The following is an 18,640-nucleotide window of genomic DNA, read 5'->3' as shown; positions in this document are numbered from 1 at the left end:
TGACAAATTTAACACAATCCCAAATAAAATTCCCATCTGATTCTTTACAGAAATCATCATTGTCATAATTATCATTTCCTAAACTTCATATGAAACCACAGAAGTTGGCAAACGGCCAAAACAATCCTGAGCAAAAAGAACAATGCTAGAAGGAACCATTCCAAGTCTCAAGTAAGGAGCAATAAGAAAAATTATACTGGCCCCAAAAGAGACATGTATGTCAACAGGAAAAAATTGAAGCCCATGTCACAAGAACACATAACTTCAGCCACTTAATATGTGACAAAGATGACAAAAGGCTATACTGGAGAAATGAGAGCATCTTTAACAAATAGTGCTTGGAAAACTAGATGCCCACAGAGAGAGGAATGAAATTAAATCATAATCTATTATTTTGTACAAAAACTAACTTCAAGTGAAACAAGGACGTAAATGTGAGACCTGAAACTACTGGGAAGAAACATAGGCAGCCCCTTCAGGATACAGGCATAGGAAAGGACTTTCTGAATGAGGACTTTATGCCCAACATTTAAAGTTACCCACTGACAAGTGGAATTTTGTAACATTAAAAAGCTGCATAACTAAAGAAACAATCAAATGGGTGAAGTGGGTGAAGAGAAGTTCCATAGAATTGTAATCTTTGCCTTCTATACATCTCAGGATTATACCCACAATATATAAAGAACTCAAAAAATAATGAGTCAAACAAAACAAAACAGCCTGTTCAAAAAATAAGACTGGTAATAGAATAGAGCGTTTTCAAAAAGGAAAAAAAAGTGCCTAAGATGTTCACTGTCCCTAGAAATTAGGAAAAAAACAAACCAAAAGAACTTTGAGATTTCATCTTGTCCCAATCAGAATGGTAAAGATCAGCAAACCAATTGACAACAAATGCTGAATGGGAGGTAGGAAAAGGAAATCCTCATTCATTGTTTGCAGGATTGCAAACTACTCCATCCACTCTAGTTATCAGTATGGACAATCCTCAAAAAAATCAAAATAAATCCACTGCATAACCCAGCTATATTTTTCATTGGAATGAGCCCAAAGAACTTGACATCCTACTCCTCAGATACTTGTTCAGCCATATTCATTCCTGCTCTATTTATATTAGCTAGGAAATGAAAAGAACATAAATGTCCATCAATTGATGAATGCCTGGTGAAAAAGTGGTACATATGCACTATTCAGCTGTAAAGAAAAATGAAATAATGATCTTGGCAGGTAATCAATAGACCAGAGAAGATCATATTGAGTGAGGTAATCCATACTCAGGAAGACAAATGTCACATGCTCTCTCTCATCTGAAGCTCCTTGGTCCAAACCTTCACATTTAAGTAAATACCCTGGAATAACTACAGAAACCAGGACAATAGAGGGGACTATCAGGGAAATACTGTTATACCTCAATTTTGCTTTTCTTTACTGTTTCCATTTCTGCTTTCATTTGTTGCATAGCAAGGGTGCAAGTAAGCTGATGGGGGAAATGGGAAACAAATCAAGAAAGCTATTTTTGGTCTTTCAGAGTTAGTAGGACTTCCATTCTTGACATTCTGGCTTTTCATAGTCTCTGTTGAAAAGTCAGGTGTCATTCTAGTGGTCTCATCTTCATATGTGACGTGGTGTTTTTCACTTGCAATTTTTAATGTTTTCTTATTCAAAACTTTCAGAGTTTTTAGTTATTTTGTGTTGTAGGAAGTTTCTTTGCTGGTGCAGTCTACTTGGCCTTCTGTTTCCTCTTGCACATTGATAGGCACCTTTCATTAGATTAGGAAACTTGATTCAATGATTTTGTTACAAATATTCTCTGTGCCTTTCACCTGGGTTTCTTCTCTTCTCTCTAAGCCTATTATTCATACATTTGGTCTTTTCATAGTGTCCCCTATTCTCTGCATGTTTTGTGCCAGTTTTTTTTTTAAACATTTTGACTTAGCTATACATTTCTTCTACCTTGCCTTTAAGACCTGATACTTTCTTTTCTACTTCTTTTAATCTATTATTGAGGCTTACTTCCAAACATTATTATTTTTCTTCCTGATATTTTCAATTGCAGTTTTATTTCAGTTTAGCTTTTCCATATCTATTTTATTTCTTTGTTAATTCTGCTTTGGTATCTTGAATGGTTTTTGTCACTTCATTCAAGTGTATTTTCATAGTCTCCAATAAGGCATTTTTTATTCGTACACATTTTAAAATTCCCAAACATAGTCACAAGTGCTACTTTGAAATCCTTTTCTTGTGCTTCAGCATATTACAATAGGGGTGTTGCTTTCTAGAGAAGGTGCATTGCCTTGCTTTTCCTGTTTGTGTTTTCTTGCTGGGATCATCATCTGGAGTTATGATGTCTGTAGTGGGTTTTCATGTACCAATCTGGTCTTGCCATTACTGAATGAGTGTTTGTTTCTTTGACTGCTGTTGTCTCAATCACACAGGTTGTTGATTAGAAGAATAATGCTTGGTTTTCAGTCATGGGGACACTCCGTGTTCTAGGGTTTAGACTCCATGAAGTCTCAGATCATTGCAGTGGGTAGGGTTAATTTAGGTTTGCAGGCACTGGGAGGGCTGACTCTGAAATTCTCTTAAATAGCACTTGGTGTCCAGCTCTACAAAAAGTAACAGAGGGGTACTCTGACTCTGGCCCCAGACATCAGTGAGTCTGATGTGGATGGGGGTAGGCTGAGAGGAGGGGCTGAGGCAGGTACAAGTGGCAGGTCTGAGTACTCTAGAGAGACCAGAGTGGATCACTGGAAGGAAGGCACATGGATCCCAGACAAGTGAGTGGCTGTGGGTTCCTGGTAGAGAATAGTGCAAATACTACCTTTTTTTTGAGATAGAAACAAACATCACTTACTATAGTTCCTTAATACTTAAAAGGATGAAAATTTCCTGTAGTCACCCCAATAAGTCATAGAAAAGTGAAAAGTATCACTTCAGGAACATACATATAAAGTGAGGATCATTATCACATAATTTTGACTTATAGTTAGAGAAAAAAAAATCCCTCCTACAATTTCCTATAAACAAAGACAATGCTTAGAGCTCAAAGGCTCGGACGGCTTGTAGGACAATTCTTGTACAGAGAATAGGCCTTGTACTGCTCTAATATGTAACTCTTCAAAGAAAGAAAAAGAACTGTCATAGATTCATCAGGCCCTACAGAAACATTACATAGGGCTCAGTGTTACAAACCTCTAATGCCTGAAAATGTGACACTTGCTTTCTAAGAGAGCCCAGGGCAAGTGCTGAGCGCTCCCAAACTTTTCTGTACAACCAATGCTTTTTACCCTGGACAAATGACATTCTCTGCATTGTATTTTTATGAGAAACTTCAGAGTGACTGTTCCTGCCTGCTGTGCCTCTGACATGAACAGTGGCAGAATGCATTCATGATGGATGCCATAAAGAAATGTCATGAATGTACAAATATTTGCACATGTGCATGGTACCATGAGCACCAACAGGGCAGAAAGTCATTTACTCATCCAGCAAAGAGGAATTCCTAGAGTATATGGGGATAAGCCAATCATACAGAAAACAGGCTTAATCAATGCTTGTTTGCTTCTTGTTAGAAATGTTATTATCATTATTATTGACATTTTCAACAGCAGTGATCCCTTATCACTGCTATTGAAATAACTACTGCATTCTTTCTTCTTTGAAATCAGAGATGATGTTCACTTTTTCTGTTTTGTTTGTGTGGTGGTTGCTTGGTTTGGGCAACTTAAATCATGTTGAAGTTGTTTTCTTCCAGTTCTGGTTCTCTCTTAGGTGTCTATCAAACACAGGCACAGTCATAGACATGTATGCCCTGGCTGGTCACTCTACAAACTCTCTTAGAAGAAACAGGGCTGCTGAGGAGTTGCCATCTAAACATTTAGGCCCTGAGTTCTCAAACCACCTCTACCTAGGCTCTGAATGAGACCTTGGGGTTCAACATTTCTCATCTCAAATTTTTACTTGAATAAATTGTCTAGACAAAATGCTCAATTTAGGGAACTTCCATGTCCTGCTGCTTACAGCAAGGTTTTATTCTCCAAGGAAAGAAGGCATTTACTTGAGGATGAAGTCAGAAGAAAACAATAAAAATTTTTCATTTTTAACTTAAATGACAATCTAAAACAAAAGCCAGAGACACCCATGCAAACAAATCATAGTAGCACTCCAGCATGAATTTTTCTTTTCATTCAAGTTTACTTACTTATGTGTATGTGGGGTACTATAGAAGCCAAAAGAGGGTATTGAGTACCCTGGAACTTGAGTTATAGTTAGTTGTTACCAACCAGACACTGGTGCTCAGAACCAAATTTGAGTTCCTTGGAAGAACAATAGGTGCTCTTACCTGCTTAGCTATCTCTCCAGCACTTAACAATTGATTTACTCATTAATTGATTGATTGATTTTTAGAGCTTCTTGGGGAGTGTTGTTTCACTGAGGTTACAAAAAACAAAACAAAACAAAACCTTAGAGATGCTGATGGCAGGTACTTGCATCCTAATATAGTGTGTGGCAGGGAGATAGAATGAAAGTGACAGATTCAAACATTTGGGCTATCAGGAATCATTAGAGACCTTATCTTCATTTCAGTTCTGAGCCTTCAGCAATGGAAGGAGAAACCAACAAGGTTTTCTGAGGACTTGTGCCAATTGAAAAGTAATGTTCAGAACTTGCAATTAGGGAAATGCAAATCAAAGCAACTTCGGAATTAATTTTACTTCTGTCAGAATGACTAAGAACAAAACAACCAACAACAATTGCTGAACAGGTTGAAGGGAAAAGGGAATCCCTAGATACTATAGTATTACAAACTGGTCCAATCATTCTAGAGTCTAATCAGCATGGAGAATACTAAAAAATAAGCAACTAAATAAAAACCTACCATAGGACCCAGCTGTACTGCTCCTTGAGATATTTCCAAAGGATTTGACATCCTACACCACAGATACTTGCTCAGCCATGTTTATTGCTGCTCTGTTTGCAATAGGGAGGAAAAGGAAATGATCTAAATGTTCTTTACCTGATGAATGGATAATGAAAATAAGTAAGTAAACATTTCAAAATACTATTAAACTGTAAAGAAAAATGAAGCATGAACTTTGCAGATAAATTGACAGCTGTAGAGAAGATCATACTGAGTGAGGCAAAGACTCAGACTCAGGAAGACCAACATCTCATTGTCTCTCTCATTGAAGGCTCCTAGCTGAAAATTTTCAGATTTGAGTGTGAATTATGGAATAATTGCAGAAACCAGGACAGTAAAAACGAGATCACTGTGGAGGAGAAGACTTGAGATACAATAAAGAGGAAATAGAAGGGTATGAGTGGTAAATGGGAAAAACAGGGACAGTCTATTGAAGATGGGAAAGGGACACAAATACAGAAGAAGGAAGGAGGAGGGTAAAATATCAGTAAGTATATTTAAAAAAGTAATAAGGAAACATAATATTAGCTACCTACTGTAGCTAGAGTTAGCTATAACCTACCTAAATTTTTTAAATGCAAGTCTCAGTATAAACATATAGTTGTAGTTTCATGAAATTTTCCCATCTGGGCTAACAGTGCAGCTTCCAAAAGCCGAAGACCACCTAACGAAGACCCCAACACCAAGCAAGACAAGTGCTCTTTTGAGTTATTGGTCAGTGTTGTCCAAGAGTCTCCCAACATATTTCAGATATTGGTATTGCTTTTGGCTGCTCCCTTCTGCCAGAGGTGTAAATATGTACTGCTGAAGATACTATGCACTTAAGAAACCCCTCAACTAAAACTGACTTCAAAGCCTCCTCCCTCAGGACTAATTTCATGGTACTGAAGGCATTATGGAACCTTCCATTAGGTGGAAAGCAATCAACAGTACAACCCAGATACGATGCCTATGAACCATAACAACAACCAACATGGCAAAATAACCTCAAGGGTGCAGTACTGAAAAGCATATTTTGATGGTAACCAAGACTCTCTAATTGGACTTAAGAAGTGACCAGCAAGAGAGAAATCATGCCTGGTACTGGAAACCTTGCCAACCATTAAGTGCTATTGGAAGCATGGATCCCAGAGAACTTAGAACTGCTAATGTACTAAACAAGCATAATCACTAAATACATTCTAAGTATTTGTCCTAATACCCACAGATAAGGGTAGTTCCTTGTCTATCATCAATGAAATGTTTCTTTGAAACAAATGGAGCCCATTACAAAAAACCATAATTGATGAAATTGCCAATTTGTGGATCCCAGTCCTAATGGATATATCTACAAAACAACAGATGGACCTAAGACTCAGGGAACATTGAAGAAGAGGTGATGAGAAGTGCCATACGATTAGGAAAAAGATAGTAATAAAAACCCTCCTGACAAAAAATAAAAATTCCATTTGCAGATGGATTTACAGCTGAATTCTATTGGTGTTTCACAGAAGATTAGCAACCAATCCTTATAAATTAAAGAAACAAAGAAGAATAGAAGCAGAAAGAATAATCCTAATCTCCTTCTATAAAGACTATATGACTCTAATATCAAAATCAGTAAACATACAACCAACAAAGAAAAGTACAGTCCAATATTCCTGATGAACATAGATGTAAAATTCCTCAAAACAATATTCACAAACTGAAAATGGGTATATGTAAGAAAGATTATCCTACATGATCAAATTGGCTTCTTTTCCCTGAAGCAGGCATGTTTCAACATGTAACAGTCAAAAGTTGTAATGAATCACAGATATGGACTTAAAGATAAAAGTTACATAATAATCTCAATAAATGCAGAAAAATCCTTTGACGATACCCAACATGACTTCATGATAAAAGTCCCACAGAATATAGTACTATATGGAATATACTGCATCTAGTGAAGGCCACATGTGAGAAACCCACAGCCTATATCATTCCATGACCAGTCTATCAAAAGTTGTTCATAGATTCAATGGACTGCTAATGCAAACGCCCATGACATTTCTTCACAGGAATAGAAAAAAAAAATCATAAAATTAACACAGAATCACAAACGATCTGACAGAGCCAACGCAATCCTGACTGGGGATAAAAACATTGCTAGAGGGATTACCATTCCAGATCTTAGGATAGCTTATAGAGCCATTTTAATAAAACAATTTGACACAAAAAGAAACATGCAGGTACACATAACTGAAGCCACATCAGATCTCACAAATAAGGCAAAAACATACACTGGAGAAATGACAGTGACAAACAAATGATGTGGGAAAACTGGATGTCAACATGTGGAGGAATGTACCAAAGTCCATGTCTTAACCTCCCACAAAAGCTAACTTCAGATATGCCAAAGACCTCGTGGTAAAAGCTAAAACACAGGAACTACTGGAAGAAAACTACTAGAAGAAAACATATAGGTACAGGAACAGATGTTCAGAAGAGAATGCCATTTACCCAAGGAAATAAGGACAGCAATTGAAAAGTGAGACCTCATAATACTAAGAAGTTATTGTACAGCTAAGGAAATCATCAATTCAGTGAAGAGAAAGCCACAGAGAAGGAGAATTTCTTTGCCATGTATATATCTGATATAGGGTTAATATCCAGGTTATATAAAGAGTAAATAAACCAACAGTAAAAAAAAAATGACCTGTTCAAATAAATAGGCTATAGATCTGAACAGAAAGTCTTCAAAACAAAACATAAAAATGGATAAGAAATATGTCAAAACGTATTAGTCATGGTTAGGAATTAGAGCAATGCAAATACAAATACTTGAGATGTCATCTTACTCACCTCTAGACCAAACAACCACAAATGCTGAAATTGTGGGGAAAGGGAACTCCCATTTTCTGTTAATGGGATTGCAGACTAGTGTGGCCACTCTGGAAAACTGGGGAAAATCCTCAGAAAGCTAAGGATAAATATATTGTATAATCCACCTATACCTTTCCTTGGCAAATGCCCAAAAGACTTGACATCATACCCTGTAGATACTTGCTTGTCTATGCCCATTGCTGCTCTATTCACAATAACTATGTAATGAAAATAACCAGGATGTCCTTAAACTTATAAATTGATAATGAAAATGTGGTACATATACACAACTGAATAGTATTCAACTGTAAAGAAAATGAAATCTAGGTGGAAGAATGGATTAAGAAAATGTGGTACATATACACAATGAAGTACTACTCAGCAGAGAAAAACAATGACATTGTGAAATTTGCAAGCAAATGGATGGAACTAGAAAATATCATCCTGAGTGAGGTAACACAGACTCAGAAGGACAAACACAGTTATGTTCTCACTCATAAGTGGATACTAGATGTAAAGCAAAGGATACCCAGATTATAACCTACAACTCTAGAGAACCTAGCTAACAATGAAGACCCAAAGTGGGACACATGGATCACCCTGGGAAGAGGAAATAGATGACATCTTCATGAGTAAACTGGAGATGAATGGGGGGCAAGGGAGGGTAGGGGATGGAGGATGAGAACATATGGAAATGGGATGGTTGAGGTGGAAAAGGGATGGAGTGGGAAAGCAGTGAAACAGACACCATGATAGAGGGAGACATCACGGGGATAGAGAGAAACTGGGTGCTAGGGAAGATCCCAGGAATCCCCAGGGATGACCCCAACTTGGACTACTAGAAATAGTGGAGAGGATGCCTGAACTGAACTGGCTTTCCCCAGAGAACAGATCAGTGAATACTCTAACTTGTCATCACAGAGCTTTTCTCCAGCAATGCAGCCAGGCACCAGGCAGAGCTCCAGGAGTCTAGTCAGGGAGAGAGAAGAAGGAGTCTATGAGCAAGTGCATCAAGATCATAATGTGGAAACCTGCAGAGAAGTCCAAACCAAACTAGTGGATTCAACTCATGAAAGTTGGATCAATAGCTGTGGAGACTGCATGTCGAGACAATTGTGTAGCCTGATCTGCCTGGTGGGGGTGGGGGGATGGCGGTAGGATAAGAATCCATCCTTGGTAGATGAGTGGGTTTTTTGGAGCCCACTACCTATGACAGGACACCTCGTGCAGCCTTGAGGCAGGATTAGAGGCTTGGACTTGCCTCTACTGGATGTGCCTCCTCATGGGAGGCCTTGCCTTCTTTTGTGTGTGGGGGAGTGGGTGGTGGATTTGGAGGGGGAAGTTGGGGGGGGCAGGAGGAGGGAAGAGTGGGATCTTTGATTGGTGTGTAAAATGAATGGAAAAAAATTTAATTAAAAAAACCAAAACAAATATTTTCTCTCAAAAAAAAAAAGAAAAGAAAAGAAAAGAAAATCATGGAATTTTCATGTAAGTGGATGGAACTAGAAAATATATTATGTAAGACAACTATAAACTGAGACCCAGGAAAGCAAACTCCATCTTTTCTCTCTCATCTGTATTTTTATCTCCAAATCTTCAGATGCGTGTATGGAATGTGGAGTAACCAAGAAAGTGAAAAGGAACCTTAGAGAGTAAGAAGGAATATTTCAAAGGGAATAACAGGATAGAGGCAGTATTTATAGGTTATGGCTAAAGACAGCAGGCACTTTGGATAGAGATCTGGGAGCACTCAAGTTGAATCTGACCAGAATAACAACTCTCTGAAGACTAGCTTTCATAGTACTGGAAGGTACAATGCAAGTTACTATGGGAGAAAAGCAATCAATATTCTTACCTCACTGTGATGCCTATGAATCACAACAATGATGACCACAGAAAGACAACCCTGAAAATGTAATAGCATCATTTTTATTTTGGTGGTAACCAACAGCTCTTTAATTGGATATAAGACCCACTTAATAGGAGGACAGTCATGTTTGCTACCGGAAAACTAGTCAACTAGCTGGAGTTAGTAAAGTTAAGGATCTTAGAAGGGAAGATACTACTGCCACTTTTCTAAACCAGTATGCTTCCTAACTACATCCAAATACTTGTCTATACCCACAGACAAGAACAGCCCCTACCCCTGATCAAGTAAATTTTACTTTGCAGCAGATAGAGACTATTACCAAGAAACAAAACAAAACAAAAACAGTAACAACAACAACAAAACCATCTGGTCAAAAAACAAAGGATAACTAATATTGGGGTGCTCAGCTCCAGTGGATACAACTCCTGCATGCATGACTCAGGGAATGTCATAGAAGAGGGTTCAGAAAGACTGTAGGAACCAGGGGACCAGGAACTCTGCTATGAAATTAGTGTTTTAGAAATGATTGGAAAGGTACACCCATGAGACCTCAGCAATATGACTCTGTAAATAAGACCCGAATAATGAGCCAGTAAGCATACTAATATGAAAGGGGAAAATCTCTTGGGGCACCATACCTAGAAAGAAATAAAGGGAAATAAGAAATGCTGAGAAAGGGAGATTTAGCCTGCCCTTGTGATGAATCACTAAATGGTTCTCTGAATCAAGTGGTCATCTCTGAAATCACAAACTGGAAGAACTGGACTACTCAGTAAAAGAAAATGTTACATCAAAACAAATAAAAATCACTCAGGAATTCTTAAAACTAAATAAAAAAGACCAAGCATACTAATATAAGGTGTAAAATAAAGACAAGAGTCCCAGGTCAATAGCACATTAAATATTTTCAACAAAATCAGTATAAAGTCTCCCCAATATATGAAAGATCATAGACTCCTTCCCATTAGTTACCCCTAGCCACCTGATATACTCTGATTACCTGGGTACTGCTTGCCAGGGGTTGGGACCTCCACCCCAGCCTCTTTCCCATTCTTTGAGACTTATCAAATCACAGACTCATTCTCACAAGGGACCCTATAACTGGCCCATGTAGCACAGAGACACGGGTAACCAATGTATAATCTCTGGCATAAGTTCCTTAATCTGGTTTCTCTGAGGCTGCTTGTACAAGATCCATACTCTGGGCAAACCTCAGCCTGAGCATCCTTTACTACATACAGTACAGTCTCTTGAGTAGTCTGACCTTGAAACAAAATCCATCTTTCTGCTGTTTACAGGAAAATGGGCTTTAAAGAGAGATACCACTTTAGAACAAAGGAATGGAAACAATTATTCCAAGTAAATGGAATCAAGAAGTAAGCATATATAGCTATCCTAGTATCTGAAATAATAGATAAAACTAATCAGAAGAGATAATGAAGGGCACTACATTTAAATCAAGGAAACAATTAACCAAGAAGACAACACAAAACATATATGTACCAAATTCTGATTCTCCCATTTGTCTAAACAGTATCCTACTAAAATTACAGATACAGGTGAACAGTAACCCAATAGTACTAGGTGATTTCAATACCACACTTTTTCTAATGGAAACAAAACCAAATAGAAACATAAGAATTAAATGACATCACCTATCAAGTGGATCTAACAGATATCTATAGAATATTCTACTCATACATCAAAGAGTATACATTCTGCTCAGTAGCCCATTGAATTGTCTTTAAAAAAAATAGACCACAAAACAAGTCTCAACAAATACAGAAAAGTCTCTTACATGTTACTAGTTCTGGTGGTGTGAGAGCTTGTAGGATTGTGAAATCATGGGTTATGGACAGAAGCTGAAGCTTGACAATGGAAAAGGTCAGGGGAAACAACTGGTGAAGGGGCAGCTCAGTTGCAGTGGAAACACCAGAGTCGAAGGTGTAATGGAAAGAAGCAGAGGCTTGCTTGGAACTATGTGGCAAGGTGAGAGTCCCTGAAGAGAGGTCAGGAGGTCATTTGTGAAGGTGCAGCCTGTGGAGACCCAGCATATTGCAGATGCTGGACCATGAGATGACTACCTAGGACAGTTATGGAGTACAGCCAGCCTAAGTAAGCACTGTAAACAAGCCATGTGTGCTGCAGACAGCAGAACAAGAGAACTGAAGCTGCTCAAGCCATTTGGAGTCCAGAAAGATGGTGACTAGATCCCAGAAATTGGACACTGAGTATGTACACTGTTGGAGTTCGGCTTTGCTTTGATCTGGTTTTGACTGTGTTCTGGAACTTTACTCTGAGAGTAAGAAATTATTAAACCGGGCGGTGGTGGCTCACGCCTTTAATCCCAGCACCTGATAGGCAGAGGCAGGTGGATCTCTGTGAGTTCGAGGCCAGCCTGGTCTACAAAGCTAGTTCCAGGACAGCCTCCAAAGCTACAGAGAAACTCTGTCTCGAACCTCCCCGCCTCCCAAAAAGAAATTATTAACTTTTTTTTGATTTTACAGGAGGTCACACTAAAGAGACTTTAGATATTTTACAGAGACTCTTTTAAAGTGTGAGTGTTGTATAGTGTGATATTGATGTTAATATGAGATCCTGGAGATAAATAAGAAAGGAAAAGACATTGTCTAATAGTGTTGTATTGGTGTGTCAAGTTGACAAAAGGGGCCAATACTTCCAATTAGTTTTTTGTCAACTTGGCACAAGCTAGAGTCATATAAGAAGAAGAACCTCAATTGAGAAACACCTCCTGTAAACTGCCTATAGGCAGGACTGTAAGGCACATTCTTGATTAAATATTGATACAGAAAAACCCACTGTGAGAGATGTCACCCCTGGAAGGTGATCCTGGATTGTATAAGAAAGCAGGCTGAATAAGCCATGGGGAGCAAACCAGTAAACAGCTTTCCTTCTTGTGATTCAGTGAATGCCTCAAGGTTTTTGCCTTGAGTTACTGGCCTGACTTTCACTCAATGGTGGACTATGGTGTACAACTTTAAGCTAAATGAGCCCTTCCACCCAAGTTGCTTTTGGTCATAGTATTTATTACAGCAACAGAAAGCAAACAAGGGCATGTTTTCAGCTTACACTTCCTACATTGGCCAGACTTGGCCCTGAAGGATGCATGGTGTGTGTGTGTGTGTGTGTGTGTGTGTGTGTGTGTGTGTGTGTGTGTGTGTGTGTGTGAGAGAGAGAGAGAGAGAGAGAGAGAGAGAGAGAGAGAGAGAGAGAGTAAATGGAAAGTTAAATAGTTTACATGCTAATCATTAGTCTGCAACATATATTCATTTCCTCTCTTCTCACTTAAAAAAAACAAAAAACAAAACCCTATCCAGAAAAATTCATATTTGAGAAAGAAAATGACTGCTTTCTTCAATAATGTCAAGTGGTTTGACACACATAAATCAGATCTCTGGTAACAAAATTATTTATCAATTTTGTTATCAAGCCCTGGGAAACTTGATATGGGGATGTCCTAGTTTGTCTTCTATTATTGTGGTAAAATGCTGACCAAAACCAACTTGGGCATGAAAGAATTACTTCATCTTACAATTCTGGATCACAGTCCATCAGAGAGGGGAGTCACATCAGAAACTCAAGGCAGAAACCTGAATGAAGGAACTGAGGCAGAAGCCTTGGAAGAATGCTTCTTATTGGCATGCTCTCCGTGGTTTGTTCAGTTATCTTTCTTAAAAAACTCAGGATTAAGCATCTGAAATGAAATACTTGTGTTTATATTTGACTGCCTTAAATTGATGTCTTTCTAAAAGTTTAATATTCTTGTCCTGGAGAACAAAATAATACATTTAATTTCCAATAAACCTTTTTTTCCATGACAAAAAAACAAAAACAAAAACAAAACAAAACAAAAACTCAGGATCACTTGCCCAGTATGACACTTCCTACAATGGGCTTGGTTTTCCCACATCAATCGTTAACCAAGAAAATGCCCTATAGACTTATCTATAGATCAACCTGATGGAGGCATTTTCAGTTCTTTCTTCTTAGATGACCGTAGCCTGTGTCAAGTTAACAAAAACCAATGGGCACAATTGACCGATTATCATCTTGACACACAACTACATCACTATTAAACCATAACCTTTACTTTCTTGTTTTTCTGAGATTTTGTGTTAATATCACAATACAAATCATAATATAATTTTAAAAGTCCCACCATCTTCTTAAATTCAAATACTTAAAATTTCAGTCTCTAAAATATTCTATATTTAAAAGTCTAGTGTTTCAGTTGTGGGCTTTGGTAAAATAAAAAAAAATGAGTTATATACTTTGCATTTTAATCAGGAAGAAACAGAACACAGTTACTATCAAATAAAAGCAAAACAATCATCTAGCCTTGATTGGGGCTTTAAAAGGCTTGAGCAGCTCTACTTCTCTGGCTCTGGCTTACATAGCACACACAGCTTGTTTCATAGGATCAGGCTCTCCACTCCACACCTGCTACTGTCCTGAGTGGTCATCCTACAATTTGGCATCATTGATATTCTGGATCTCCACAAGCTGTTCCTTCACCAATGGCCTCCTGGCCCCTTATCAGAGATTCTGACCTGCCCCATGGTTCCAAGCCTCAATTCTTCTTCATGACCCCCTTCAATATTTGGGTTTCCATTGCAACCAGGGCTTATACATTTACCAGTGACCTCTTCTGGTCTCTCACAGTGCCATGTCTCAGTCATTCTCCATGATCCTGTCATTCTTGAGGTGTCCCTTGGAATTATATCTGTACCTTCACCAATGGCCTCTCCTGTTACCAAGTCTCAGTTATGCTCCATGACTTCCCTTCAGTCCAGCAGTTCCCAAGTCATTGAAACCAATAAAACAAAGGAGACTCTTACACATTACCAAGTTCACCTACCGGCATGAGATTCAACCATGACACCATCTGGAACGTACGTCTGTGTGTTGATCCTGAGGAAATACTCTAGATTTTATCTCAATGTTTCTGGTCTCTTATTCATCATAGCTAATTCTCTCAGTCCCATTGAACTAGCCTCTAGTGCCCCAGTAAAGCAAATATTTCACATCAGTGATCTTAGTCTTTTCTTAAACGAAACTGATTTTTCAGCCCTACCTGACTAGAAGCACATATTCTTCATTCAAAATATCAAACAAATAGTGTTAATAGAGTCTTTTGAGACCCTCAAACTTATTTCTGAAACTTAAAAAGCCAGGCTGCCATCATTTTCATTACTCTTGGCATTATCTTCTAAGTTCCTATAGCAGTCTCAGTGGCCCAATTTTTTTTTTTTAAGATGAAATCATTTTTTTTAAATAAATAATTGTTTTCTTTATTATTATGTGTTTTAAATTTTATACATCAGCCATGGGTTCCCCTGTCCTCCCCCTCCCGTCCCCACCCCCACCTTCCTCCCAGCCCCTCCCCTCCATTCCCATGTCCTCCAGGATCAAGGCACCCCTGGGGATTCATTTAAACCTGGTAGATTCAGTACAGGCAGGTCCTGTCACCTCCTTCCAGACTGAGCAAAGTGTCCCTGTGTAAGCCCAAGGTTTCAAACAGCCAGCTCATGCACTAAGGACAGATCCTGGTCCCACAAACTGGATGCCTCCCAAACAGATCAAGCTATTCAATGGTCTCACTTATCCAGACGGCCTGATCCAGCTGGGGGCTCCACAGCCTTTGGTCCATAATTCATGTGCTTCCATTCATTTGGCTATTTATCCCTGTGCTTTTTGCAATCTTGGATTCAACAATTCACGCTCTTGCAGACCCTCCTCTTTCTCGAAAGTTGGACACCTGGAGCTCCACCTGGGGCCTGGCTGAGGATCTCTGCATCCACTTCCATCAGTTATTGGATGAGAGTTCCAAGACGACTGTTAGGGTGTTTGGCCATCTGATCACCAGACTAGGTCAGATCAGGCTTTCTCTCGACCACTGCCAGCAGACTACAGAGGATATATCATTGTGGATTTCTGGGGACCTCTCAAGCACTCTGCCTATTCCTGGTCTCATGTGGTCTTCATTTATCATGGTCTATTATTCCTCATTCTCCCTTTCTGTTCTTGATCCAGATGGGATCTCCTGATCCCCTAAGCTCTCTTTCCCTCAAATCTTGCCCTTTATTACTCCCACTGTCATCCAGGTTGTTCATATAGATCTCATCCATTTCTCTGTCATTGGGTGATCCTTGGGTCTTTCATAGGGTCCCGTTTTCTAGGTAGCCTCCCTGGAGTTGTGTAGCAGTCTAGTCATCTTTGTTTTACATCTAGTATCCTCCTATGAGTGAGTACATACCGTGTTTGTTCTTCTGAGTATGGGTTACCTCACTCAGGATGATTTTTTCTAGATCCATCCATTTGCCTGCAAACCTCATGATGTCATTGTTTTTCTCTGCTGAGTAGTACTCCATTCTGTATATGTACCATACAATACTTAAAAAGTCAGGCTGCCATCATTTTCATTGCTCTTGGCATTATCTTCTAAGTTCCTATAGCAGTCTCAGTGTCCCAAATTTTTAAACACTTCTGCAAACCTACCAAAAATAACATGGCAAATTCTACAAAGCAATAAACTCTTATGATCCTTGTACTTGTTTTTGGTTTAGTTGGGTTTCCATTGCTATGAAATAACATCATGATCAAAAGCAACTTGGGGAGGAGTTTATTTCAGCATACAGTTTATAGTCCATCTTGAAGGTAAGTCAGGGCAAGAACTCAAGGCAGGGACTGAAGTGGAGGCCATGGAGGAACCCTACTTATTCATTTATAGCTTGCTCTGTTTGCTTTCTTATACAACTTAGGGCCATCTGTCAAGGGTGGTGACCTACACTGTAGGCTGGGTTCTCCCTTATCAATCATTCATCAAGAAAATGTTCCACAGATTTTCTTATGGCCCAATCTGATAACAGGCATTTCCCCCAATTGCTGTTTCCCTTTTCCAGATGATCCTAGCTTGTGGTAAGCTGACCAAAAAAAGAAAAGGAAAAAAAAAAAAGTCAGCACAGGTTGGTGTAGATTTTAAGAGAAGGCAGTGGTTTTCTGTGGTACCTGTTAGAAGTGCTCATTGAAATAATATGTAAAAGCAGGTTGGATACATTCTGGAAGAGGTGACTCAGACAAAGAATCATATCACTTAAGAATAAGTCAATACCCTCCCTGAAGTGCCTACAGTGAATAGCAAGGAATTCTAGAGAGAAGTCATGTTCAGAACACCAGACTTTTAAAGTTATTACTAGAAAAAAGAGATTTTTACTAAACTTTTTTGAGTTGGGGCAAAAGAAAAAAAAAATACTATCCAGTGAAACTGTTAGTGTAAATTCAGTCACCAAACACATCCACTTCTCTTATCCCCACTTGAGACTACATACAACACCGTAAGTCATACTACCAACCCTTAAAATGCAGTGGCAAGTATTTGGGGTTAAAGAATATTTGACCATAGACTTTCAAAGCTCTTATTCCAACAAGAAATATGAGAGCAAACAGGGCAGGAAGAAGAGGTGGCACTGCAGACAACTGAACTGGTAACTGAGCGGGGAGCCAGGGTCAGAGCAAAAAGGGAGAAGATTCATAGCTCTCGAAGACAGAGGAGCTGTCATCCCCCCATATATCTTTCACTCTATCCTTATCTCTGAGAGAAGCCACTTTCTTAGGAAACAAAATTTATTTTTGAATATTTTGTAGCAGAAGTAAAACCATAGTTTGAAACTTACATTTCATTTGCTTGAAGATGGACTTGTTAGGTTCTAGCCAGTGCTAGGGAGAAAACAAAAACAAAACAGAGATTGTTGGTGTGAATGAAAACTCCTAAAAAGAAACTATCTGCGGAAACTAAATGATCAGAACCTCAGTACTGTGGATAGATTGCAACATTACATGTTCAGAGGCTAATTATCTTTCATTAGGCTAGTTCTAGCCCTCCAGAACAGCCATTCCTTGTCTGAATTAAGATTTTCTGAGTAATAGATAAAAACATTTTAGAATTTATTAACTTAGCAGACAACCAGCTTTCACTGATTCAAAAGCTAAGAATGGCATCAGACAGCATCCTGGGCCTATGGAAAAGCTTCGCTTATCTCACTATACCTGCCTCTCTGATGTACCCATAAAGAGATTTTTGAAGAGTTAAATGATGTAAAACCCTCAGGTGAACTGAGAACTCTGGACAGGAATGCTGACTTGACTGATAACATCTGTGGGAGTTTCTGTTGAGGAGATAGATCAACAGTCTAATCCCCCAGCCCCTAGCTGGTGTCTGCAGCTCTGAGACTGCAGGGGAACTGACCTACAGATAGAATCTTCCATACCACAAGTTTCCCAATCAGGATAAACTTAGTTATACCCAGAGATGTTAGGTTTCATTCCTCAAAACTTGGCCAGGGACATCATTCTACTTGCTTGGATATTACTGGAACTCCCAGCCCCTAAATATTCTCAGAAAAACCACGAACAGCCTACAACATCTGCAAATTCCATACCCTCAATTCCCTGAGATAAGTCTGCCCCAAAGGCTACTTCAGGGCTTAATCTCTATTCCAGCAGAGTGGTTGTTGTCCTTCATTGTTCTAATGAAAGGACAGTCTGCTTCTGTTGATGGTGGAGCTGTGCTCTCATTTCTTATCCAGATGTCACAGTCCATCCCAATATAACACTTTGGAAGACAGTGAGGGATTTCAATGAGGTTCCTCCCCCAGCTGAATGCTTTCTTCCTCTTCTTTCCCTTCACTCTCTCCCTCTCTCCCATCTTTCCTTTTATTACACACCTTGTGAGTCCTCAGCACTCCAACCAACTTCACTATGATCTAAAATGCCTCTGCCCTGTTGAGCAGTGCAAATCCCAGAGATGCAACATTTCCCTGTTTGGGGGAGTTTATTGACTCAAGGGTTAGATACCATCACCTAAGCCTATGTGGTCTTTCAGCCTTGCCTTCCAGGTCAGTAGAATTTTTAATTCCAGTGGTTTTTTCAGCTTCCACCTTTGATTTTGCTGTCAGGTTACTAGAATTGGGAATGCCCATTCTAGTCCC

The 18,640-nt window shown here is 39.0% G+C and overlaps 1 protein-coding gene across 3 annotated transcripts in view; it reads right to left on the bottom strand.

Annotated features, from left to right (window-relative positions):
* Frmd3 (FERM domain containing 3) overlaps nucleotides 1-18,640 on the bottom strand; it is a 220,515-nt gene that overhangs the window by 107,687 nt on the left and 94,188 nt on the right. For all 3 annotated transcript variants that reach the window (XM_036179147.1, XM_036179146.1, XM_036179145.1), the window contains exon 3: nucleotides 17,327-17,369. In XM_036179147.1, coding sequence (XP_036035040.1) covers nucleotides 17,327-17,369 — 43 coding nt within the window. The remainder of the gene's footprint in view (nucleotides 1-17,326; nucleotides 17,370-18,640) is intronic.

This window comes from Onychomys torridus, chromosome 2 (assembly GCF_903995425.1).
Source record: "Onychomys torridus chromosome 2, mOncTor1.1, whole genome shotgun sequence".
Taxonomy (NCBI): domain Eukaryota; kingdom Metazoa; phylum Chordata; class Mammalia; order Rodentia; family Cricetidae; genus Onychomys; species Onychomys torridus.
This window is presented reverse-complemented; position numbering and strand designations above follow the sequence as displayed.